The 27,257-nt window shown below is 35.5% G+C and overlaps 1 protein-coding gene across 3 annotated transcripts in view; it reads left to right on the forward strand.

Moving 5' to 3' along the window:
* The window catches only part of SREK1 (splicing regulatory glutamic acid and lysine rich protein 1), a 54,124-nt gene that overhangs the window by 15,667 nt on the left and 11,200 nt on the right, over positions 1-27,257 (forward strand). For all 3 annotated transcript variants that reach the window (XM_068535434.1, XM_068535435.1, XM_068535436.1), the window contains 7 exons: positions 8,233-8,397; positions 8,542-8,720; positions 9,927-10,057; positions 10,940-11,054; positions 16,198-16,317; positions 16,689-17,069; positions 20,956-21,051. In XM_068535434.1, the coding sequence (XP_068391535.1) occupies positions 8,233-8,397; positions 8,542-8,720; positions 9,927-10,057; positions 10,940-11,054; positions 16,198-16,317; positions 16,689-17,069; positions 20,956-21,051 (1,187 nt within the window). The remainder of the gene's footprint in view (positions 1-8,232; positions 8,398-8,541; positions 8,721-9,926; positions 10,058-10,939; positions 11,055-16,197; positions 16,318-16,688; positions 17,070-20,955; positions 21,052-27,257) is intronic.

The raw sequence follows: 27,257 nt of genomic DNA on the forward strand, positions 1-27,257 counted from the left end.
ATTAGTGATGTAGAGCATCCTTTCATGTGTTTGTTGGCAATCTGTATATCTTCTTTGGAGAAATGTCTATTTAGGTCTTCTGCCCATTTTTGGTTTGGGTTGTTTGTTATTTTGATATTGAGCTGCATGAGCTGCTTGTATATTTTGGAGATTAATCCTTTGTCAGTTGCTTCATTTGCAAATAGTTTCTCCCATTCTGAGGGTTGTCTTGTCGCCTTGTTTATGGTTTCCTTTGCTGTTCCAAAGCTTTTAAGTTTCATTAGGTCCCATTTGTTTATTTTTGTTTTTATTTCCATTTCTCTAGGAGGTGTGTCAAAAAGGATCTTGCTGTGATTTATGTCGTAGTGTTCTGCCTGTGTTTTCCTCTAAGAGTTCTATAGTGACTGGCCTTACATTTAGGTGTTTAACCCATTTTGAGTTAATTTTTGTGTATGGTGTTAGGGAGTGTTCTAATTTCATTCTTTTACATGTAGCTGTCCAGTTTTCCCAGCACCACTTATTGAAGAGCCTGTCTTTTCTCCATTGTATATCCTTGCCTCCTTTATGAAAGATAAGGTGACCATATGTGTGTGGGTTTACCTCTGGGCTTTCTGTCCTGTTCCATTGATCTATATTTCTGTTTTTGTGCCAGTACTATACTGTCTTGATTACTGTAGCTTTGTAGTGTAGCCTGAAGTCCGGGAGCCTGATTCCTCCAGCTCCGTTTTTCTTTCTCAGGGTTGCTTTGGCTATTCGGGGTCTTTTGTGTTTCCAGACAAATTGTGAAATTTTTTGTTCTAGTTCTGTGAAAAATGCCATGGGTAGTTTGATAGGGATTGCTTTGAATCTGTAGGTTGCTTTGGGTAGTATAGTCATTTCCACAATGTTGATTCTTCCAATCCAAGAACATGGTATATCTCTCCATCTATTTGTATCATCTTTAATTTCTTTCATCAGTGTCTTATAGTTTTCTGCATTCAGGTCTTTTGTCTCCTTAGGTAGGTTTATTCCTAGGTATTTTATTCTTTTTGTTGCAGTGGTAAATGGGAGTGTTTCCTTAATTTCTGTTTCAGATTTTTCATCGTTAGTGTATAGGAATGCAAGAGATTTCTGTGCATTAATTTTGTATCCTGCTACTTTACCAAATTCATTGATTAGCTCTAGTAGTTTTCTCGTAACATCTTTAGGATTCTCTATGTATAGTATCATGCCATCTGCAAACTGTGACAGTTTTACTCCTTCTTTTCCGATTTGGATTCCTTTTGTTTCTTTTTCTTCTCTGATTGCTGTGGCTAAAACTTCCAAAATTATGTTGAATAACAGTGGTTAGAGTGGGCAACCTTGTCTCTTTCCTGATCTTAGTGGAAATGGTTTCAGTTTTTCACCATTGAGAGCGATGTTGGCTGTGGGTTTGTTATATATGGCCTTTATTATATTGAAGTAAGTTCCCTCTATGCCTACTTTCTGGAGGGTTTTTATCATAAATGGGTGTTGAATTATGTTGAAAGCTTTTTCTGCACCTATTGAGATGATCATATAGTTTTTCTCCTTCAATTTGTTAATATGGTGTATCACGTTGATTGATTTGCGTATATTGAAGAATCCTTGCATTCCTGGTATAAACCCCACCTGATCACGGTGTATGATCCTTTTAATGTGCTGTTGGATTCTGTTTGCTAGTATTTTGTTGAGGATTTTTGCATCTATGTTCATCAGTGATGTGGGCCTGTAGTTTTCTTTTTTTGTGACATCTTAGTCTGGTTTTGGTATCAGGGTGATGGTGGCCTCGTAGAATGAGTTTGGGAGTGTTCTTCCCTCTGCTATATTTTGGAAGAGTTTGAGAAGGATAGGTGTTGGCGCTTCTCTAAATATTTGATAGAATTCGCCTGTGCAGCCATCTGATCCTGGGCTTTTGTTTGTTGGAAGATTTTTAATCACAGTCTCAATTTCAGTGCTTGTGATTGGTCTGTTTATATTTTCTATTTCTTCCTGGTTCAGTCTTGGAAGGTTGTGTTTTTCTAAGAATATGTCCATTTCTTCCAGGTTGTCCATTTTATTGGCATATAGCTGCTTGTAGTAATCTCTCATGATCCTTTGTGTTTCTGCAGTGTCAGTTGTTATTTCTCCTTTTTCATTTCTAATTCTGTTGATTTGAGTCTTCTCCCTCTTTTTCTTGATGAGTCTTGCTAATGGTTTATCAATTTTGTTTATCTTCTCAAAGAACCATCTTTTAGTTTTATTGATATTTGCTATTGTTTCCTTCATTTATTTTTCATTTGTTTCTGATCTGATCTTTATGATTTCTTTCCTTCTGCTAACTTTGGGTTTTTTTTCTGTTATTCTTTCTCTAATTGCTTTAGGTGTAAGGTTAAGTTGTTTATTTGAGATTTTTCTTGTTTTTTGAGGTAGGATTGTATTGCTATTAACTTCCCTCTTAGAACTGCTTTTGCTACATCCCATAGGTTTTGGGCTGTCGTGTTTTCATTGTCATTTGTTTCTAGGTTTTTAAAATTTCCTCTTTGATTTCTTCAGTGATCTCTTGGTTATTTAGTAGTGTATTGTTTAAGCTCCATGTGTTTGCAGTTTTTACAGTTTGTTTTTCCTGTAATTGATCTCTAGTCTCATAGCGTTGTGGTCGGTAAAGATACTTGATACGATTTCAATTTCCTTAAATTTGCCAAGGCTTGATTTGTGACCCAAGATATGATCTATCCTGGAGAATGTTCCTTGAGCACTTGAGAAGAAAGTGTATTCTGTTGTTTTTGGATGGAATGTCCTATAAATATCAATTAAGTCCATCTTGTTTAATGTGTCATTTAAAGCTTGTGTTTCCTTATTTATTTTCATTTTGGATGATCTATCCATTGGTGAAAGTGGGGTGTTGAAGTCCCCTACTATGATTGTGTTACTGTCGATTTCCCCTTTTATGGCTGTTAGCATTTTCCTTATGTTTTGAGGTGCTCCTATGTTGGGTGCATAAATATTAACAATTGTTATATCTTCTTGGATTGATCCCTTGATCATTAAGTAGTGTCCTTCTTTGTCGCTTGTAATAGTCTTTATTTTAAAGTCTCTTTTGTGTGATATGAGAATTGCTACTCCAGCTTTCTTTTGATTTCCATTTGCATGGGATATCTTTTTCCATCCCCTCACTTTCAGTCTGTATGTGTCCCTAGGTCTGAAGTGGGTCTCTTGTAGACAGCATGTATACGGGTCTTGTTTTTGTACCCATTCAGCCAGTCTGTGTCGTTTGGTTGGAGCATTTAATCCGTTTTACATTCAAGGTAATTATCAATATGTATGTTCCTGTTACCATTTTCTTAATTGTTTTGGGTTTTTTATTGTAGGTCTTTTCCTTCCCTTGTGTTTCCTGCCTAGAGGAGTTCCTTCAGCATTTGTTGTAGAGCTGGTTTGGTGGTGCTGAATTCTCGTAGCTTTTGCTTGTCTGTAAGGGTTTTAATTTCTCCATCAAATCTGAATGAGATCCTTGCTGGGTAGAGTAATCTTGGTTGTAGGTTTTTCCCTTTCATCACTTTAAATATGTCCTGCTACTCCCTTCTGGTTAGCAGAGTCTCTGCTAAAAGATCAGCTGTTAACCTTATGGGGATTCCTTTGTATGTTAATTGTTGATTTTCCCTTGCTACTTTTAATATTTTTTCTTTGTATTTAATTTTTGATAGTTTGATTAATATGTGTCTTGACCTGTTTCTCCTTGGATTTTCCTGTATGGGACTCTCTGCGCTTCCTGGACTTGGTTGACTCTTTCCTTTCCCATATTAGGGAAGTTTTTGACTATAATCCCTTCAAATATTTTCTCAGTCCCTTTCTTTTTCTCTTCTTCTTCTGGGACCCCTATAATTCGAATGTTGGTGTGTTTAATGTTGTCCCAGAGGTCTCTGAGACTGTCCTCAATTCTTTTCATTCTTTTTCCTTTATTCTGCTGTGCGGTAGTTATTTCCACTATTTTATCCTCCAGGTCACTTATCTGTTCTTCTGCCTCAGTTATTCTTCTGTTGATTCCTTCTAGAGAATTTTTAATTTCATGTATTGTGTTGTTCATCATTGTTTGTTTGTTCTAGGTTCTTTTTAAACGTTTCTTGTATTTTCTCCATTCCATTTCCAAGATTTTGGATCATCTTTACTATCAGTACTCTGAATTCTTTTTCAGGTAGACTACCTATTTCCTCTTCATTTGTTTGGTCTGGTGGGTGTTTACCTTGCTCCTTCATCTGCTGTGTGTTTTTCTATCTTATCATTTTGCTTAACTTACTGTGTTTGGGGGTCTCCTTTTTGCAGGCTGCAGGTTTGTAGTTCCTGTTGTTTTTGGTGTCTGCCCCCAGTGGGTAAGGTTGGTTCAGTGGGTTGTGTAGGCTTCCTGGTGGAGGGGAGTGGTGTCTGTGTTCTGGTGGATGAGGCTGGATCTTGTCTTTCTGGTGGGCAGGACTGTGTCCGGTGGTGTGTTTTGGGGTGTCTCTGAACTTATGATTTTAGGCAGCCTCTCTGCTAATGGGTGGGGTTGTGTTCCTGTCTTGCTAGTTGTTTTGCATAGGATGTCCAGAACTGGAGTTTGCTGGTAGTTGAGTGGAACTGAGTCTTAGCGTTGAGACAGAGATCTCTGGGAGAGCTCTCGCCGATTGATGTTACATGGGGCCGGGAGGTGTCTGGTGGTCCAGTGTCCTGAGTTCGGCTCTCCCATCTCAGAGGCTAAGGCCTGATACCTGGCCAGAGCACCAAGACCCTGTCAGACACACGGCCTGGTATGTGCGGAGTCTCTTGTCTTTTGGGAAGTGTGAGGTCTTCTGCCAGCGTTCAGTAGGTGTTCTGTAGGAGTTGTTTTTTGATGTATTTGTGGGTAGGAAGGTGATCTCCAGGGCTTACTCCTCCGCCATCTGGAAGGTCCTGATCCGTAAATGCTTTTTAATGTAACATCTGATCATTTGAATTGGGCTTTCTAAAAATTTTATTTTGGGTATGTTTTGGTATATTTTAAGATTCCTGGATCATCATCTTTTTTTCCCCCTCCTCAGAAAATATTGTCTTGCTATCTTGAAAATTTTTAGGTTTAATTTATCAAGAATATAAAGTTCTTATTATTTAATTTGTTGCTGTGAGGGGAAATGATTCCTTTTAATTCAGCTGTGGATATGTATTTTTATAAAACTTAATTCAGGAAGAATAATTTTAGGTAGAAAACAGGGGAAAGGTGGCCCGTGATTTGGCTCCTAGCTACCTCTCTAACCTTTTTTTTCCTACTTGTTTTCCTGGCTCCCCTCTATTTCAGTCTTATTGGCTTTGTTGATTTTTGGATATGCCAAACATATTTCTGTCTTAGGGCTGTTGTCCTTATTTATCTTCTGCCTAGAACATTTCTTTTCCAGACATTAAAGGGGTTTACAGTTTCATAAGAGTGAAACCTTTCGTAAGGTTTCTTTCTTTTTAAAAATCACATCTCCAGGGAGGCCAAGGTTTCTATGTCAGAAGGCACAAGTTTTATATCGGGAGTCAGGTCATCTTTATCTCCTCAAAGACTGAAAGGGCAACTTAAGTATTTAGGTCCTTTAGACCAGGGCTAGAAAATAGGCTAATCTAAAGAAGGGTAGTTGTATTGTTGCAGTGCAGCCACATCCAGTAGAACTTTGTGCTATGATGGAGATGTCTGTATCTCTACTATCTAGTATAGAAGCCACTAGCAACATGTGGCTCTTGAGCACTTGGAATGTGACTAGTGTGACTGAGGCACTGAATTTTAATTAAAATTCAAATAGCCATATGTGATTGGTGATTACCATGTTAAATGACACAAGTGTCGAAGAATGGTATAGTGCAATGAAGAGAGAGAGAGAGAGACAGGAAAAGTTTCTAAAAACAGGACTGAATGATCTTTAAATTTGAGAATCAAAGGAGTTGGATGAGATGATTTGGAAAGGCCCATTAGAGATCTATAATTGTATGTCCCAGTGGAGAAATTTGTAGGTCAAAGGGATTGACAGCTGGGAATACCTGGAAAGGGCTGTTTTAAATCCATGCAAAACTGACAAATAATAAGACTCATATTTGTGATTTAGCTTAATTGTATATAGTAATTCTCTTGCACAGTAGAAAAAAAATTTAAGGTATGACCCTCAATCATCTGTGAATGTTAGACTATCAAAGACATGGTAGGGGAAAAAGGAGTGTGATTAGACGCAACACGTGGAGAGAGGCTAGATCATTCACCTGTTTTGAACTAAGGTATTTTCTACAACATTATGATAACTTGAAATGGTGACAGCAAAAAATGTAAGATCTGTTAGTAGCAAGATACCACAGATTGTAATAAATACTATGAAGGAAAAAAAGTGGTGTGGTAGAGAGTAAATGAGGCTCTACATAAGGTGAGGGGAAGCCTCCTGGAGAGGGTGATTGACCTGGCGGTTGAAGGATTCAGCCAGCAGAAGCTAGGGGAAGAGCTTTCTAGGGCAGAAGGAATGCCAAGTGAGAAACCCTAAAGTGAAAAAAACTTGTGTGTTCCAGGTGCAGAATGGTTGTGAAGGCAGGGTGGCGGGGTGGGGGGGCGGCAGGGTAGTAGGTGTTTTGAGATTGGAGGGATAGATAGGGCACTGATGATGTAGGGCTATTTAGGCCACAGAAGGAAGTTTGAATTTTATTCTAAAGGGTTTTAAGTGGGGGTAAAACTTGATTTGACATGTTTTGAAAAGATCACACGTGGGTTGCTCTGATAAGCATAAGTGATACTCATTTCATAAACTAGTATTTTCACCTTTAGGAAGTGTTATTACTTAACATTTGTTAAATTTTAGTAGTTTTGCAACAGTATAAGAGTATATAGTCAGTTAACTTATTTGACTTAAATTGCAAAAGTGGAAATGAAAGTTGTAGTTTTTTTTTTTTTTTTTCCTTGAAAAGTCTTGTGAATTCTGCAAAATTTTTCATTTTCAAATTCTGAGATCTATCTTTTCAAGTTTAAATTCACATTAAAAATGTGTTTCTTAATGCTTGAACTAAAAACTGATTTTAGTAATGTTATGAAAGATCAAAGGTTTTTATCTTTTTCCTACCATAGTATAAGTAAGGGTTTAATATTTTAGGTTTCTTTTCTTAGGTAAACTTTGTCCCTGTTTTAATTTTAGTCTGTGCATGGTGGTACCCTGGTTTTACCACTTGTTAGCTGAGTATCTTTGGGAAAATTATTTTCTGTAAGACTTTGTCTTGATCTGTGAAATTGGTGTAATAGTAATATCTATCTCTTGGAGCTGCTCTGAGAATTGAGTTAATAACCTAGCAAAAATTAGGTGCTTTGATTATTGTTATGTATTAGGAATTCACAGTGTTGTTGAATGCCCGAGGTACAGTTGATTCTCATTATTGGTGAATTCTGTATTTGTGAATTCACATACTAGCTAAAATTTATTTGAAACCTCAAAATCAGTACTTGCGGTGCTTTTGTGGTTATTCATCAACACAAATAGAATGATGAAAAAATTGAGTTGCTTGATATGTTCATTCCCAGATGAGTTCAAACAGAGCAACACTCTGCCTTATTTCAGCTCTCATGGTGTAAATAACTTCTTTGTGTGGGGCATGTCGAGTGTCATGTTTTTTGCATTTTTGTGCTTTATGTTGGTGGTTTTGCTCTTTAAATTGGCCCCCAGCATAGTGCTAAAGTACTGTCTAGTGTTCCTAAGCGTTGGAAGCCTGTGATGTACCTTACAGAGAAAATTCTTATGTAAGATAAGGTTCATTCAGGCATGAGTTGATCATGCTGCTGGTCATGAGTTTAATGTTAATGAATCAATAATATATACTAAGGTATTTTTAAACAGAAACACACATAAAACAAGGTCATATATTTATCACTTGATGAAAGTGTTATGACCAGAGGCTCATAGGAACCTAGCCCTGTGTTTTTTCCCTAGGAGCAGCGATTTCAGTATTTAATAATTCAGTCTTCATGGCAAACTTTATTGGGCATAAGTACTACAAATAATGAGAATGGACTGTTTGTTTTTTTGTGTCAAGTTTAGAAATAATTAAAATACCCAGATAGTTAAGAAATATGTTGTATTTCTAATTACATTGAAAACTACTGTGACCTTACTCTGAATAATTCAGATATATACCTGGCTTAAATTAGGAGTCCCTAGTCTCTTCCCATTCTTACTGAGTTGATCAATATTCTTCAAGATTAGAGAATGGTAATTTTTGACACTAATAGAAAATATCTGCTCTGTTTTTTTTTTAATTTTTTTATAGCTGGGTGTTTCCCTTAGCAGTTTGGGAGCTATACCAGCAGCAGCACTAGACCCCAATATTGCAGCACTTGGAGAGATACCACAGCCACCACTTATGGGAAATGTGGATCCTTCCAAAATTGATGAAATTAGGAGAACAGTCTATGTTGGCAATTTGAATTCCCAGGTAACTAATATAAGAAGAAATTGAGTGGTGGGACCTCTTGTTCCTTTCCCTTTCTTAAAAATCGTATCAACTGATAAAGTAGTATTTACCTGATTTTTTTTAAAGAAGAATATACTTTATTAAAGTGTTACTTTGTTTCTTCAGACAACAACAGCTGATCAGCTACTTGAATTTTTTAAACAAGTTGGAGAAGTGAAGTTTGTGCGGATGGCAGGTGATGAGACTCAGCCAACTCGGTTTGCTTTTGTGGAATTTGCAGACCAAAATTCTGTACCAAGGGCCCTTGCTTTTAATGGAGTTATGTTTGGAGACAGGCCACTGAAGTAAGAAACACTAAACAAAGAAATTTTAATGATTTTGAAAAAATTTTGTGGTTTTGATGTAATGAAGGTTTTTTTTTTTTTTTCTTTTTAATAGTAATTGGCAATTTGTGGAAAGGAAGACTTTGTGTTAAGTATAAATGAAACACATGAGATATTTACCATTTTAGCCTTTAAATTAAAGTTGCATTTGAAGGCATCTTATTTTCTATTTCATAAGGTCTAATTTAAAGTTAACATTATTTTTATACCATACATATTGATTGTAGGTCTTTTTCCATAAGCTTTAACAAGTTAGGTTGGTTTTGCATTATTACACTAGACTAATGGGCAGTTTAACATATGGGTAGAACTTACAGTAATATAGTAATAAGAATTTTGGTAAATCCAAAATTTCAGGAAGAAAGTACCCAGAAATGTTTTAAGTTATACATTTTAAGGTTTGCTCACATCCTTGTTTGCAAAATGAAAAATTGATGTAGCCTTTCAGGTACTCAAGACCAGAAGTTCTATTTCATGCACATTATTGAGGCACCAATTTTATCTGAATTCTGTAGATAATTGCCTTAATTATACAGTTTGATCAGGAGTCTGCTATTAAGGGATAAGAAACTGTTCTTAGTGAATGCTATCTTTTCACCATGGTAAAGTGAGACACACCAAATTCATTTATGTACATCAGAGAAACCACTGTTACCCATAAAGGAAGAGTTTTATCAGATTCCTCCCATATTTGAAGCTGTATGACTAGGCCATGGTCCAGGGTCGATTAAAATAGTGCACATGATATATAGGTTCCCGTTCATCCTCCCAGGGTGCAGAGGTGATCAACAAAATTTTATAATCTAAGAATAGAAGTGATTCATTTTAATATTCGTGTTACCATTTTAATTTATTACAACTCTAAGCTGTGAGGAAAAGCTGTTGTCCTAGTCTATTTAGGTTGTTAAAGAAGTTAGCTAGGGTTCAATTTTTCTTTTTTTCCCCCTTGCTTTTTGCCTTTGTTAGCAAGAGATGATGGCAGATGGGAATGAGATAAATCATGGTTTTGAGGTTGGTTTTGGTTATTCTGTATTTAGCTATATTATTCTAAATGTGCTTTTGAGATGTCCTCAGATTTGTGAATATGTGTATCATATGAACAATTAGTTGTTTCATGTTTTGTAAAATATGGTGTGTATTTGTGATATGCTAATATTTTTAATTTAGAATAAATCACTCCAACAATGCAATAGTAAAACCCCCTGAGATGACACCTCAGGCTGCAGCTAAGGAGTTAGAAGAAGTAATGAAGCGAGTGCGAGAGGCTCAGTCCTTTATCTCAGCAGCTATCGAACCAGGTAAGGCCATAGCGTTGTTACACAGGTCATAGTTGAAGATCATAGAATCTTAGAACTGGAAGGAATTTTAGAAATTATCTGTTCAGTCCCTTCATTTTACAAACAAGAAGACTGAAACTCAAGAAAGAGTAAGTGACTTAACTAGTGTTAAAGGTTGAAGAACTATTTAGCACAAATATCTTTTTCTGTGATACTGAATTGAGGTACATTAGCTTGAGTTAATCAGTTCTTTATATTTTAATAGCAAAATCAGTACACAGAACTGATTTGCTTAAAGCAAAGTGTAAATATTATTGTGAGGCTAAAGACAAGCATAAATATATTTTAAATGTTATGATTAAGCAGATTCACTTTTCCTTCAAAGTTTTAATTTTAAAAATAGAAAAGAGAGCCCATGAGTTAGGAAAAATACAGAGTCTATTTTAGCATGGTAAAGGAACACCCGTTCAAACTTTTGTGTTGCTAACTAAAATTAGAAATCCAACCTAAAAATGTCTAGATGGTTTTTTACATTTGAGCAAATTTTCTAAATTAGCACTCAGAATTTAAGCTTCAATTCTAGGAAAATAAATGGAAAAAGGATTTAAAATCACTGTCATAGGAATTACAGACATGTTATAATCGTACATTATGGCAGCAACAAAATACTACGAACAGCTGTTTATAATCATCTGGTTTATATGTACTGCTGCAGGGTGGCTGCACTCAACGAGTTTATGCAATGACTTTCTTGGATGTTTCTGAAGGATAATTGCACAGGAGGAGGATGTACAGAGAGTAGGCCCCTTGCACTATATGTGGTACATTCCACTTGTGCCTGATTATTAACTGGGATCTTTAATTGTTCTGAGCTTACACTGCAAAGTGGTTTTTTCCTCCCAGAGTCTGGAAAGAACAATGAAAGAAAAGGCGGTCGATCTCGTTCCCACACTCGTTCAAAATCCAGGTCTAGCTCAAAATCCCGTTCTAGAAGGAAAAGATCACAGTCAAAACACAGGTGAGAATTTCTACTGTCATATTTAAATTTTTTCGGTTTTGTATTTACAGTGGTGAAGATTTTCTGAGTTTTTGTCCAAGCATCAGAGTGTAGAAATTTCACTGGTGTTCACCAGGGAGTATGGTTACCATTAGATATTGCTTTAATTGTAATGCTAAAGAAAGAAGTTTTATCTAATTAATATATAATTTCAGCTAATTTTTAGTTTTAGAAGTTGGTTTTCTATCTTAAGATGTTCTATTCCTGATTTTTCTAAGAGTAAACTCGTCTTTATACAGAACTGGCAGAAATTTTTCATTCTTCATATTGGGAAAAGGGAACATCTGATGCTGAAAATATTGCTGAAGTTGTTGCAGCTTTTTTGTTTTTTTCTTCCCCCACTTCCCTCAAGGTCTGGGGAGCACCACCCGAGATCTTGATTTCAAGTAGTTACCTTTCTCCAATACTGTGTGTCAAATGGGGTACTTTTAAGTCGTTGTACTCTTGGTGATAAGAGCCTCTTCCACCCACTTTGGGACCTGAAACATAGGAGTAACTTGCAGCTTTAATTGCAGCTGTTGTATTGTGCTTAAGCTCTACTTCTGTTCTGTTTATCTTATTTTTGAGCATGGCTTTGTCATTTTGAAGTTCTTTTAAAATCTTTTGTGTTTGGTGCAAAGGGGATCTCAAGATATAAACTTGCAACACCATCTTGATTGGAAGTAACCTAAGAGTCATGTTTAAAATAAGTTTTATTGTCTTCTTTAAGATGTGGAGGGGGCTGTTACTGAAATGTGAACACGTATGCAGTGGATCCTAATTGCATGTTACATGTGCATACATACGCATACTCTCTAAAGAGAAGAGGCAGAGAAAAGTGTGTGTGCGTGCGAGTGTGCATGTTTGTTGGGAGTATTAGAGAAGGAGGAGGATTTGAGGGGAGGGAAAAAAGGAACCAGTATGCTCTATGTTGAACCTCACCAGCAAGCTCAGTTTAGTCTTGCTTTTCTGTGCTAATCAAGGAGATTGAGGCAATGAGATAGGAAAATATGATATTCTTTTTTTAAATTTATTTTTGATTGAAGTATACTTGAATTACAATTTGTATAGCAGAGTGACTCAGTTATACATACATATATGTTCTTTTTCATATTCTTTTCCATTATGGTTTATCACAGGATACTGAATGTAGTTCCCTGTGCTATACAGTAGGACCTTGTTGTTTATCCATTCTACGTATACCAGTTTGCATCTGCTAATTCCAAACTCTCACGTCTCCCCTCTCCCATCCCCCTCCCCCTTGGCAACCAGCAGTCTATTCTCTATGTCCCTGATATTATTTCTGTTTCATAGATAGGTTCATTTGTATCATATTTTAAATTCCACATGTGATATCATGGTATTTGTCTTCTCTTTCTGACTGACTTCACTTAGTATGATAATCCCTAGTTGCAGATATTCTTAATTAGACTCTAGCAAACTATACTTTCAGCTCTCTACTGGTGTATACTTCTCTACTATTAGCTTGCAGAATTCCTTTTGGAATATGGTTTTAATCTCTGTCTCTATCCAAGGCCTTACAGTAAGGCAAATTCATGTCCAAGAGAAGGAAGTTGTTTTCATGTACAAGGAATAAGACAGTGTAGCAAAGCCAGAATTGGAGAAGGAAAGTGGTATAGAATCAGTGGTACTAGATTATGGATATTTCTATAGGTCAGCAGGGTGGTGAAGGTAAAGGAGATCAAGAAAATACAGAATTGAGCTGAAGAGTAATAACTTTTCTGAGGAAGAAAAAGAGCAATGACTTAAATCTTACTTTGTGTTATAAGAGCCATGCTCCAAATCTAATACCTTAGTGGTTTTCTAAGGCTGGAAAAAAAGTGAAATTTGATTATTAATATCATTTTTTCCTTGATAATTTCTGTGAAGCTTTCTCTGTTGGGACAAATAATTTAACTAAGGTTTTTACTCTTATCGTTTTCAGTATATTGGGATATTTTCCCTTTCCAAGGGTTAGTGGAGGATGGGTTATTCTGTCTAAAATGAAATTTGTTAATTATTCTTATTCATGGGAGTGATTTCATGGAGGTCTGTCTAATTACGTAGCATTAGAAGTTAATTGTTCTTGGCTGGTGCGCACACCCAAACACGCACATACACACAGGCACACCTTGTTTTATTTTACTCTGCTTTATTGTGCTTCACAGATATTGTGGTTTTTTTTTTTTTTTTTTTTTTTTTGATATTGTGGTTTTTTAACAAATTGAAAGTTTGTGGCAGCACTGCATTGTCAGATGACGATTAGCATTTTTTAGCAATAAAGTATTTTTAATTAAGGTATATACATTGTTTTTTTTTTAAGACATAATGCTGTTACACACTTAATACACTACAGTATAGAGTAAATATAAATTGTATATGCACTGGGAAGCCAAAAAATTCCTGACTCGCTTTATTGTGATATTCCCTTTGTTGTGGTGGTCTGGAACCAAACCCACAATAACTCTGAGGTATGCCTGTATATCTTTTTTGTCAGCATAAACTGTTTCTATACATGGTGTATATAAACACAAGAAGCCTTTACTAAGGTCATAAAGAAATAAAAAAGAGGATGAGTTTTGTTGAAAAGAAAAGAAATTCCTCGCCCCCAAAACATTTGACTTGTGGAACTCCCTCCCCCTCTCCACCCTACGTAGGGGATGGCAAGCATTTCTCGGTTTCCCCTCCCCTTCTAGTGGGATTGGATACCCTCAGCTCTGGCTCTGACCCACTAGACCTAGCAGGAGTATGGGTTGCAGGAGCCCTTGTTCTTGAAGCCCCACCTTCTTCTACCTTCTTAGTGTTCTGATACTTCTAGAACTTTCCCCTGACTCTTTCCCTGTTCCTTCTTCTTTCTGTAGGAGGGAGGAAATAGTTATTTGTTACTATGACCTTGGCTAGAACTGGGAAGATGTGTTTCCACTCTGTCGAAATTTTTATGTGTTTTTTTCATAGGGACAGTGTTAGAAAAGGTGGGTAGTACTCTATTATATTTTAAAGTTAAGTAACCTTTACAGACCAGCATAGGAACTATAAGACATTTTATAATATTTTAATGGGAAACAACTGATTTACAAAGGAACTTTGATGCAACATAATGGTAAGTTGCCCTTTATTTACAATTTAACTTATAAATGCAGTTTTGTACATCATGTTAAAATGACAGCTGCTAATGATAGCTCAAATCTTTATCTTTGGTTGGATTAGATTTGCTCTTGACTTGAAGCTTTTAGCTTTCCTAATAGAAAACTTGTAGGCAACTAGTGGGTGAGACAGACATGAAATATTTAATGTCAGAATTGAAATATAATAATTACTCTTGAGCAGTGACTTTCAAACTCTGAGGACCCACAGGATAAGGTGGGAAGCCAAGTGGTCAGTGCTTTTTTTATTATTAACTTTAATTTGTTATGGCTATGGTTAATTTTCTTAAAGGAGTTTATTTAATTAAGATTGGAAAGTGCTATTTGAAGAAAACAGAATTACTATTTATTTTTTTTAGCAAGGTTAACTAGAATAGAAATCTTAAGACTTATTAAGTACATAGAAGCAAAGGCCCTTTAAAACATTATGACCCTCATGTGGATGTCTGTAAATGGACTAAAAATGTTATAAGTTTTTAAGTTTTCCCCTAATAGCTACTACTTGACCCTTGTGTCTCTTAGGTTATTAGTGATAAAGGTTTCAACAAACTACGAATTATCTTCGTATATTAAAAATGAGGTATGAAGATAAGTGTATAATAGATGAGTGGTTCAGTTGAAAATTAGCTGTTGGAAAACAAATTTTAACTAACTGAAAAGTGTGTTTTAAGAACAAGATCATTACTTAATTGAGGATTGTCTGGAGACTTTTCTGGTTTCGTGGCATAGCACAAGCATTTAACTATATGTATTTCTTTTATAGATATTTGTTTTAACTTAATTCATGAAGATATTACTATCAAGATGAGCTTTAATTATATAAGGCATACTTGTAGACGTTCATTTGACCCCTTGGAATAAATAGAGATATAATTTGAAGTTTTCATTTATGTTAATTGTTAATGATGATGATGCAGATATTGAGATAGGATTTTTAATCATTTACTCTGCACTCGAAACTGTTAGGCAGTTTTCCATATATCATCTGTTTGAATTCTCATGACAGTTCTAGGAGGTATAGGTATGGTTCTTACTCCAGTTTTTAGATGAAGAAACTCAGGCTTAGAGAGGTTAAGTGATTAGCCAGAGTTCTCACAGCTATTATGTGGCAGAACTGAGTGTCAGAGCCAGAGTGTTTAACTCCGAAGCTGGTGAATCTCATCACTTTGTTGTTTAAGTTGTATGCCTTCAATTTGGTTACATTTAAATAAATAGTTCCTAGGATACCTCATTATGAAAAATGTCACATTATGTAAGCTATTATTTCAGTTGGGAAAGGAGCCTAGAGAATTTCAGAATTGGAATAACAGTTATTTTTCCTCCAACAATTCCAGTAATAAAGGTTTCTTTTAATAGCTTTGTTTATGTAATAAAATCAAGGCTTTGCAAATTCAACATTTGATTATATTTAGCTTTAACTCATGAGTAAGATGTTTGGTTTCCTGTCACTAGCACCATCATTAGTACTGTGCTTCCCTATGCATTCTTCTTAATATGTGTTATGACATAGCACACAGTCACGTATAGAAACCATTGAACCATATAACCACTACTCCCTGTCAAAGATAAGTTATAGCCACAAGCAGTAATATTACATGCAAGTCAAGAGTTAAAGACAATTTTTGGTATGAAAACTTGGACCATGGGAGAAGTTGTCTGTTGTAATTGAGGCATGTAATATTTAGCAAAAGAAAGCCACGCCTGAAACTGTCACCTTAAGTCTGACATAGGAAATACCTTAAATTCTTTTTCTGTTTTTCTGTCTTTGTGTTCTGGACAGTGAACTGTCTGGTGAAGTTTCCAATAAATAAATTTATGTCAGATAATCTAATTTTGAAGCATTATGTAATAGAGAATTTAAAAATATTGATAAGTACTGTCAGGATTGGTTTTAAAACTCTCTTATTTGAAAGATCTTAAATATTTATAAATTGAAATTCTGAGAATAAGTTTTGATATTCTAACAATTTGTTTTTCTTTAGGAGTAGATCCCATAATAGATCACGTTCAAGACAAAAAGATAGACGTAGATCTAAGAGCCCTCATAAAAAACGCTCTAAATCAAGGGAGAGGCGGAAGTCAAGGAGTCGTTCGCGTTCACGGTGAGTTTTTTGGAAATTAAGGGTAGTTTTCTCATGACCTCATTTGTTAAAAATCTGTTGTGGTTTAAATTTTTAATGAAAGAAATTAAACTTTTTTCTGATTGTTTCAGTAATGATTTAATATTGATTGTCATTGATTTGAATCTGATGGTTAGTATGACTCATGAGATTTCCAGACTAAATTCAGCCTGATAATTGTTTCATTTAGCAGCTTCATGTATACATAAATTATTTAGAAATTTATATGTAATGTCTTACAGCTATTATACATTATTTTGTGTTGATAATTGTTGAGGAAAGAGAATGAGGTCCTTGTTGGGGAGTAGAATTATTTTAGTTGTGAATTTATTTATTTACTTTTGTTTTTAAAGGGACAAAAGAAAAGACAACCGAGAAAAAATCAAGGAAAAGGAAAGAGTGAAAGAAAAAGATAGAGAAAAGGAAAGGGAAAAAGAGAGAGACAGGGAAAAGGAACGTGAAAAAGAAAAGGAACGGGGTAAAAACAAAGATAAAGACCGGGATAAAGAACGGGAAAAGGACCGAGATAAAGACAAGGAGAAGGACAGAGAGAGAGAGCGGGAAAAAGAGCATGAAAAGGAACGAGACAAAGAGAAGGAGAAGGAACAGGACAAAGAAAAGGAACGAGAAAAGGACAGATCCAAAGAGATAGATGAGAAAAGGAAGAAGGATAAAAAGTCCAGAACACCACCCAGAAGTTACAATGCATCAAGAAGATCTCGTAGTTCCAGCAGGTTTGATAATGCTTAAAGTTTTTACCAAAGGGCTTACTGATGACAAATGAAAACATAAATTTTGACTGGGGGAAAAGATAATTGTGCACAAGTGGGATCAGTACAATAATATCAGAACATTTCCCTCTGATAGCAGAGTAAACGTTTCTCTAGCAGAGGGATTGCTACAGTATTGAATCTATGAGGAGGAAGAGAGAATATTGGCCAGAATTACTTGAAAAGTTAACTGTCCTTTGTAATCCACTATTTTAACCTGGCAGTGGTGTCAGTGGCTGCTGTTGCTGCTGCTTATTATTTTCTTGGAGGGTGGGATGGCAGGGGCAAGTTTTTTGTTTTTGTTTTTTTTAGGTAGAGAAATTGACTTCTTAGGCGTCTATATTTCTTTGGAATGATGTGGTAAATTTTAATATATAAAATTATTTCTAAAGTTACAGTATTAGTCCTTTTCGTCATCTAAGTTCATTTTTACTGCTCTACTTTGTTGAATATATGACGTTTAAATTTTGGTTTTCATTTATTAATTTGTTGTTAAGGATTTGCTTTTTTCTTAGGACTGTTTATTAATAGGTACACTGCCACCAGGTGGCAGGAGGTTGCCATAGTAACATCAGCAAAATGAGGACCTTCCTTAATTCAAGATTATCTCAACCTACATCCATTGCTCCAGATGATATTGTGACTATAAATAAATGGAAGTTCCCAAGTTGTGTTAAACTATATCTTAAAAATACTTTAAAAACATATTTTTCAAGTTTTAAAGATATTTTAAAATGGTTTTTCATAGAACATAATTTCTGAGACAATGGACTATATATTTTGTAACTTGTGTTTTAACAGCTTATTCTTAATACTAGTCTTTGGCTAGTTAATAGAAGATAATTGCAAGCATTTATTGAGTGCTTTACCATATGCCAGATTTTATGTCTCAGCAGAGTTTTTCATGACTGATCTTATTTAATCCTCACGGTAAGCCTCTGAGACGACTGTTATCATGGTTTTAAAACATGAGGAAACCAAAGCTCAGAGGAAATTTTCCATCTGCTCTGCACTTTAGTTAGAAATATAGTAGTATAGTAGCTCTTTCTCCTCTTTTTAGAGATTGTTTAACTGAGGACTCTAGCCAGTACTTGGTACTGGCTTTTTAAAAATGCCTCAGAATTATATAGTTGAAAGCAACAGTATATGTTAAAATGTGACTTCAAATCAGTAGGTCATTGCCATATTTCAGCACATTGAACCAAAACCTGAAGAAATTAACTCATTTGCTGTGGGTATCAGTTGAGCCTTGCAGACTGCATCTTTATTGCAGTTATTTTATTGGTTGTGTTTCACACATTCCTTTGTGTTTCTGTGATCGTTTAGACATTGCCCTTCACAACACCAAATAATATTTCGATTCCTTTTTAAAAAAATTAATTAATTAATTTTAAGTTTTGGCTGCCTTGGGTCTCCCTTGCTGCACGTGGGCTTTCTCTAGTTGTGGATAGTGGGGGCTACTCTTTGTTGCGGTGTGTGGGCTTCTCATTGCGGTGGCTTCTCTTGTTGCAGAGTATGGGCTCTAGGTGCGCGGCCTTCAGTAGTTTTGGCACCACGGGCTTCAGTAGTTGTGGCATGTGGTCTCTAGAGTGCAGGCTCAGTAGTTGTGGCACATAGGCGTAGTTGCTCTGCGGCATCTTTCTGGACCAGGGATCGAACCCGTGTCCCCTGCATTGGCAGGCGGATTCTTAACCGCTGCGCCACCTGGGAAGTCCCCTCAGTTCCTTTTAAATTCAGTTGAATTTACTTTTTCTGATGACTTTGAAATGTTTATAATTTTTTCATGGGTCATTTTAAGTCGCTTGATATTTAAGAAAGTGTAGATGTTCACATTCAGTTCTTAGTTCTTAGATACCTCTGGGGCCTGGAGAATAAATGCTGACTAATGTTAGTTCCTAAAGGTTCAGCAGTTTGGAATGTTTCATGCTTTCAGAAGAGCTTGCTGAAGAGTTACCATTTCTTACCTTGTAGCATTTTTCTTCCTTTCAGGTGCTCTGATTTGTTTAGTGAATGGGAAACCTCTTAACTGCCCAGAATAATAGTCTACTTAATATTTTTATTTCCAACATTGTCTTCTGAGCTACATTTTTAAGGAAAAATTTTGATATTTAAAAACGTTTAATGCTTGGAATTACAGTTAATAAGGATGAGACCATCAAAGGGAAGGAGAACATATTTACTGAGCACCTGCTGTGCACCAGACGCTAGGCTTGGTACTTCACAGGTATTATCCTGATCCTCGTAACAAAACTACAAGGCCTGAGTTATTATCTCCATTTTTCAATTGGAAAAACTGAGTCTCAGATAAAGTAATATGACCCCAGTCGTGCTGTTGGTAAGATGTGGAACTAAAATTTAAATGTAAGCCTAATCAACTCCCAGTTCTGCATACTAGAGCTGACAGCTTCTTTCTCGACAAACTGATATTCTAGCTTCCTGTCTGTCCAGCCTTAGCTCTCATTATCACTAACTGGTAATTATTAGATGTCCACCTGTACATAGTGCTTCCTGAACATACAGGTAAAGAGTTACACTGATGAAGATGGAGCCATTTTGTGTAAACTTAAAGTCTGGAATACACTGATATTCTCATGCTATGAAAAAAGTACTTCTGGTTCTTGTGCGGGGTAGGGAGGTGCTGTTACAGAATGGCATTGATTAAATGGAATAACGTCATCTAATTTCCATATTAGGAAGTATAATTTGGGGGTGACTTGGAAATAAAATTGGGTAACGGAGGAGAGAACCTTAGGTAGAGTTGGAATTGATTTATTTGTGTTCTCAAAGTTCTTGAGCTCTTTTGGTCGTAACATCTACTGTGTATACCACATACGAGCATTGTCTAGTTTTTTATTTTACAGATGAAAAATGCACACAAAATGTTTCATTAGCCTAGAATCAGCTTACTGAGGTGATACGGAGAACTTGAATTCTAGAGGATTTGGTTGTTTCAGCTATGTGGCCACTAATTATCAGAGCTTCTTGTGAGATAGGTCATTGGCTACATTAATCATTTAATAAATGTACCCTTATACCTCATCACCTGAATAATAGACATCTTGAAATTCATTGTTTCTAAGTTGACCACCCTTACAAATGAAGTAGTTTATTAGAGTATGCATCATTTGGTAATGTGTTAAGCAAAATAGTTTTTAATAATAATAAAACTGTTAATCTGTTTAATAATTATTTTTGACTTCATCATATTTAAATCCCAGGTTTTAGGTAATTTCCTTATATCTAAGCAACTTGTGTGCTCAATTTTAAATGAATAGAACAACAATAATGAAACGGTAGGTTAAGGGGGTAAAAGCAATTTCTCTAAAATGAATTAATGTTTAGAGACATTCTACATACTTGGGTTTAAAAAGTTCACATTTTGCAAGCCCATTTACCTTTCACTTCTTGAAAAGGGCCTGTTACCTTGTTAAAAAATAATCCACAGTGGGGCAGCAAGGAGCTAGATGCATGACAAAGGATCTGATAAGCAACACATGCTTTAGGTGCTGAGGAAGAACATGTTTGACTTGAGAGAGAATATAAAACATCCATTACTATTTTTCTACTCAAGAAATTACTGTCCAAATAAATCAGGTGAAAAGGAGGTCATCTACCCTTTCTGATATGAAATCTTAGAAGATGTTTTCATTGGTCTGTAAAATATACAGTTCATAATTTGACCTGTACTAGAATTAGATAATAGAACATTTTCATGAAAGACATTAGTTTAAACTGCCCTGTAAAGAATACTATTCACTTGAGAGCATTAAGGACCCTTTTGATTTTGTGTATTTGAATTATCTTTTATTTAAATTACTGTTTTTTAAAATGACATATTTTTGACTTTCAGGGAAAGGCGTAGGAGGAGAAGCAGGAGTTCTTCCAGATCGCCAAGAACATCAAAAACCATAAAAAGGAAATCTTCTAGGTCTCCATCCCCTAGGAGGTAGGTTGAAAGCATGTGCTAAAACTGAGGAGGAAGCAGGGGGTAAATTTTCTCTTTTCAGTCTATTTTTTTTAACTTTATATTTTGAATGAGTAATATGTAATGTATTTACGTGGTTTAGAAATCCAGAGAGTATAAAAAGTTATATAATGATAGGTCTTAACTTCCACCCAGGTGTCCATCTGCCCTGTTCCCACAGGTAATGACTTTATTAGTTTTTTTTGGTATATCCTTCCAGTTTTGTATATAGGTACAGATGAAAATATATAATTTTTATTTTCATCTTCTACAAAAGGTAAAACAAAATATACACTGTTGTACAATTTGCTTTTGTCACTTAACTACCAGGAGAACTTTCTGTATTCATCAGAAAGTGCCGCTTCATTCCGTTTTACAACTGCATGGACTTCCATTATCTGGCAGTACCTGGTTTATGTAACCAGCCTGCAGTAGAATGGGTTTTCTTAATTTTCCTTTTATAAATTATATAAGTCTGTAATGAACAGCTTTGTACGTACATAATTTTGTAATGTGCAAGTATGCAGAGAAAGTTTTCATAAATGGTATTTATTGTTGGGTCAGAGGGTGAGTGTGTTTGTAGTTTTGAGAGATTTCCTTCCCTGTTGGCCTTCATAAAGATTGGCAGCAGCTTGTACTTTAACCAGCTCTGTATGAGAATGCCTGTTTCCCTATAGCAACTGCAGATTGTTACCAAAGTTGTGTATTTTTGTCCATCTGATAGATGAGAAGTGGTACCAGTGTATAGTAATTTCCGTTGCATTTTTCTTAAGAGTGAAGGTGGCCATCTCTTCATATATTTGAAGGCCATTTGTATTTCCTTTTCTGTGAGTTGTATACGTTGCCCATTTTTCATGGAGTCTGTTTTTGTGGGGTGTTTTTTTGGTTTATTTTTTCCTATTTCCAGGAGTTCTTTTTGTATTAGGGAGATTATTCTTTAGTGATTTGGTTTCAAGCATCATTCCCACTTTGTCATTTCCTCTTAGAAATTGTTTATGAGACTTGATTTTATAGAGATTTTTGATTTTTATATAGTTTAATTCCTCAAGTTTTTTCTTTTGTGACTTCTACATTATGAGTCTTAAAGGTAGAAAAATCTTTCCTATTCCAAGGTTATAATAAAATTCCCCCATTGCTTCTTCTTGTACTTTTATGCTTTTAATTTTTGCATTTATGTCTTTGATCCATTAGGAGTTTATCCTTGTTTGCCATATGGCACATTGATCCAATTTTATTTTATTTTTCTAAATGCTTCTTTGTTGTTCCAATATCATTATTAAAAAACTCAGTTTTCCTAACGCTAATTTGATATATTTCCTTTGTCATATACTAAATTTTTCTGTCTGTGTTGGAGTCTATTTCTGGGGCTTCTCTGCTGTTGGCTTGGTTTGACTGATGATTTGTGTACCAGTAGTGCCCCATGCTTTTAATGATTCAGATTGTATAGCATTTTTAAATATTTAGTAAGGCCCGTTCTTCCCCATACTCCTCATTGCTCTTTTTATGAGCTTTCTTGACCATTCTTGTGTGTTTATTTTTCTATTTGAGCTTGAGTTAGTTGTCTAGGCTCTAGAAATAAAACCTACTGATAATATGTATTATAGTTGTATTACATTTATTAATTAGGGAAATTGATGAATAGATTATTAAAAAATAAAGCTTTACAAAGGTGAGTCTTTCTATCCAGGAACATGGATGGCCTACTTATTCAGGCCATCCTTAGTGTTTTTTCATGAATGTTTCAGTGTTTATTTCCTACAGATTTTATGCATTTTCAGTTTATTTTTAGGTATGTTTTACTTCTTTGTTCTTGTAAATGAGGTCTTTTCTTTCATTATGTCATGTAATTGGAGATTGGGTTTGTACATAGGAAGGTATTGATTTCTGTATGTATATATTTTCATCCCACTATCTTACTGATGGGTCCTAGGTTTTCAGTTGGTTTTCTGTGGTTTTCTAGGTATAGAAGAGAAACTTTTAAAAAGCTTTCCCAGGGTAGAAGGAGCATGTTTCCCAGCAGGGCTCTTTTGTTTGTTTGTGGGTTATTATTTTTAGGTGAGAATAAAGGAAGGCATAGGATATTTAGGAGGTAGGCCAAATTTTTTTTTTTTTAATACTTCACTCCTGAAAGTCAAAACTTTTCTCAGTTGTGAACTTAAAATAGACAAAAAGGTGTACTTATATTTGCAAAATGTCACTTCCTTCCCCATTCCTTTTACTTTACTCTACATCCACCCTCTGTAAGTGATCAATTGTTTATCTTTCCTTGTGTTTCTTTTTGCAAAATTAAGCAGATACATGTATTTGAATTTCTCCTTCTTTTCTTCACAAAAGACAGCATTCACTATCACTTTATACACCGTGTGTGTGTCTGTGTGTGTATGGTCAGTGACTATACCCAGCCCCACTTCCATCCTGAGTTATTTTTTATTTCATTTTATTATTTAGTTTAATTTTTTTAATAGATCTTTATTGGAGTATAATTGCTTCACAATACTGTGTTAGTTTCTGTTGCACAACAAAGCGAATCAGCCATATGCATACACGTGTCCCAATATCCCCTCCCTCTTGAGCCTCCCTCCCATCCTCCTTATCCCACTCCTCTAGGTTATTGCAAAGCACCAAGCCGATCTCCCTGTGCTATGCTGCTGCTTCCCACCAGCCAACTATTTTACATTCGGTAGTGTATATATGTTGATGCTACTCTCACTTCGCCCCAGCTTTGCCTTCCCACCCCATGTCCTCAAGTCCATTCTCTATGTCTACCTCTTTATTCCTGCCCATCAGTACCATTTTTTTTTTTTTTTTTTTTAGATTCCGTATATATGTGTTAGCATACGGTATTTGTTTTTCTCTTTCTGACTTACTTCACTCTGTATGACAGACTCTAGGTCTATCCACCTCACTACAAATAACTCAATTTCGTTTCTTTTTATGGCTGAGTAATATTCCATTGTATATATGTGCCACATCTTCTTTAGCCATTCACCTATCGATGGACATTTAGGTTGGTTCCATGTCCTGGCTATTGTAAATAGAGCGCTGCAGTGAACATTGTGGTACATGACTCTTTTTGAATTATGGTTTTCTCAGGGTATCTGCCCAGTAGTGGGATTGCTGGGTCATATGGTAGTTCTATTTTTAGTGTTTTAAGGAACCTCCATACTGTTTTCCATAGTGGTTGTATCAATTTACATTCCCACCAACAGTGCAGGAGGGTTCCCTTTTCACCACAGCCTTTCCAGCATTTATTGTTTCTAGATTTTTTGATGACGGCCATTCTGACTGGCGTGAGGTGATACCTCGTTGTAGTTTTGATTTGCATTTCTCTAATAATTAGTGATGTTGAGCAGCTTTTCATGTGCCTCTTGGCCATCTGTATGTCTTCCTTGGTGAAATGTCTATTTAGGTCTTCCGCCCATTTTTTAATTGGGTTCTTTGTTTTTTTGCTATTGAGCTCCATGAGCTGTTTGTATATTTTGGAGATTAATCCTTTGTCTGTTGTTTCGTTTACAAATATTTTCTCCCATTCTGAGGGTTGTCTTGTTTATGGTTTCCTCTGCTGTGCAAAAAGCTTTTAAGTTTAATTAAATCCCATTTGTTTATTTTTGTTTTTATTTCCATTACTCTAGGAGATGGGTCATAAAAGATCTTGCTGTGGTTTATGTCAAAGAGTGTTTTTCCTATGTTTTCCTCTAAGAGTTTTATAGTGTCTGGTCTTACATTTAAGTCTTTGATCCATTTGGAGTTTATTTTTGTGTATGGTGTTAGGGAGTGTTCTAATTTCATTCTCTTACACATAGCTGTCCAGTTTTCCCAGCACCACTTACTGAAGAGGCTGTCTTTTCTCCACTCTATATGTTCTTGCCTCCTTTGTCGTAAATTATGTGCCCATATGTGCGTGGGTTTATCTATGGGCATTCTATCCTGTACCATTGATCTATATTTCTGTTTTTGTGCCAGTACCATACTGTCTTGATTACTGTGGCTTTGTGGTATAGTTTGAAGTCATGGAGCCTGATTTCCACAACTCCGTTTTTCTTTCTCAAGATTGCTTTGGCTGTTTGGGGTCTTTTGTGTTTCCATACGAATTGTGAAATTTTTTGTTCTAGTTCTGTGAAAAATGCCATTGGTAGTTTGATAGGGATTGCATTGAATCTGTGGATTGCTTTGGATAGTATAGTCTTTTTCACTGTATTGATTCTTCCAATCCAAGAACATGGTATATTTCTCCATGTGTTTGTCATCTTTGATTTCTTTCATCAGTGTTTTACAGTTTTATGAGTACAAGTCTTTTGTTTCCTTAGGCAGGTTTATTCCTAGGTATTTTTTTGTTGTTGTTGCAGTGGTAAATGGGAGTGTTTCTTTAATTTCTCTTTCTGATTTTTCATTGTTGGTGTATAGGAATGCCAGAGATTTCTGTGCATTAATTTTGTATCCTGCAACCTTACCAAATTCATTGATTAGTTCTAGTAGTTTTCTGGGGGCATCTTTAGGGTTTTCTGTGTATAGTGTCACGTCATCAGCAAACAGTGACAGTTTTACTTCTTCTTTTCCAATTTGTATTCCTTTTATTTCGTTTTCTTCTCTGATTGCCGTGGCTAGGACTTCCAAAACTATGTCGAATAAGAGTGGCGAGAGTGAGTGTACATCCTTGTCTTGTTCCTGATCTTAGTGGAAATGCTTTCAGTTTTTCACCATTGAGTATGATGCTTGCTGTGGGTTTGTTGTATGTGGCCTTTATTATGTTGAGGTAGGTTCCCTCTTTGTCCATTTTCTGGAGAGTTTTTATGATAAATGGGTGTTGAATTTTGTCAAAAGCTTTTTCTGCATCTATTGAGATGATCATACAGTTTTTATTCCTTAATTTGTTAATGTGTATCATATTGATTGATTTGCCTATATTGAAGAATCCTTGCATCCCTGGGATAAATCCCACTTGATCATGGTGTATGATCCTTTTAATGTGCTGTTGGATTCTGTTTGCTAGTATTTTGTTCAGGATTTTTGCATGTATGTTCATCAGTGATATTGGTCTATAATTTTATTTTTTTGTGATATCTTTTTCTGGTTTTGGTATCAGGGTGATGATGGCTTTGTAGAATGAATTTGGGAGTGTTTCTCCCTCTGCAATCTTTTGGAAGAGTTTGAGAAGCATCAGTGTTAACGCTTCTCTAAGTGTTTGATAGAATTCGCCTATGAAGCCATCTGGATTGGGACTTTTGTTGGAAGATTTTTAATTACAGTTTCAATTTCATTACTTGTGGTAGGTCTGTTTATATTTTCTAATTTTTCCTGTTTCAGTCTTGGAAAATTGTTCCTTTCCAAGTATTTGTCCATTTCTTCGTGGTTGTCCATTTTATTGGCATACAGTTGTTTGTAGTAGTCTTTTATAATCTTTTGTATTTCTTTAGCATCATTGTGATTTCTCCTTTTTCATTTCTAATTTCGTTGATTTGCGTCCTCTCCTTTTTTTCTTGATGAGTCTCACTAAGGGTTTATCAATTTTGTTTATCTTCTCAAAGAACCAGCTTTTAGTTTTATTGATCTTTGCTATTGTTTTCTTCGTTTCTGTTTCATTTATTTCTGCACTTTTCTTATGATTTCTTTCCTTCTACTGACTTTGGGTTTTCTTTCTTCTACTTTCTCTAGTTGTTTTAAGTGTAGGGTTAGATTGTTTGAGATTTTCCTTGTTTCTTGAGGTGAGATTGTATTGCTGTATACTTCCCTCTTAAAATTGCTTTTGCTGCGTCCCATAGGTTTTGGGTCGTCGTGTTTTCGTTGTCATCTGTTTCTATGGATTTTTTTATTTCTTCTTTGATTTCTTCAGTGATCTCTTGGTTATTTAGGAGCGCACTGTTTAGCCTCCATGTATTTGTGTTTTTTACAGTTTTTTTTCCTGTAATTGATTTCCAATCTCATAGCGTTGTGGTCAGAAGAGATGCTTGGTACGATTTCAATTTTCTTAAATTTTCTGAGGCTTGATTTGTGACCCAAGATGTGATCTATCCTGGAGAATGTTCCATGTGCAATTGAGAAGAAAGTGTATTCTGCCACTTTGGGGTGGAATGTTCTATAAATATCAATTAGATCTATGTGGTTTATTGTGTCATTTAAAGCTTGTGTTTCCTTATTTATTTTGTGTTTGCATGATCTGTCCATTAGTGTAAGTGGGGTGTTGAACTCCC

This window comes from Eschrichtius robustus, chromosome 2 (genome assembly GCF_028021215.1).
Source record: "Eschrichtius robustus isolate mEscRob2 chromosome 2, mEscRob2.pri, whole genome shotgun sequence".
In the NCBI taxonomy this organism is placed as follows: domain Eukaryota; kingdom Metazoa; phylum Chordata; class Mammalia; order Artiodactyla; family Eschrichtiidae; genus Eschrichtius; species Eschrichtius robustus.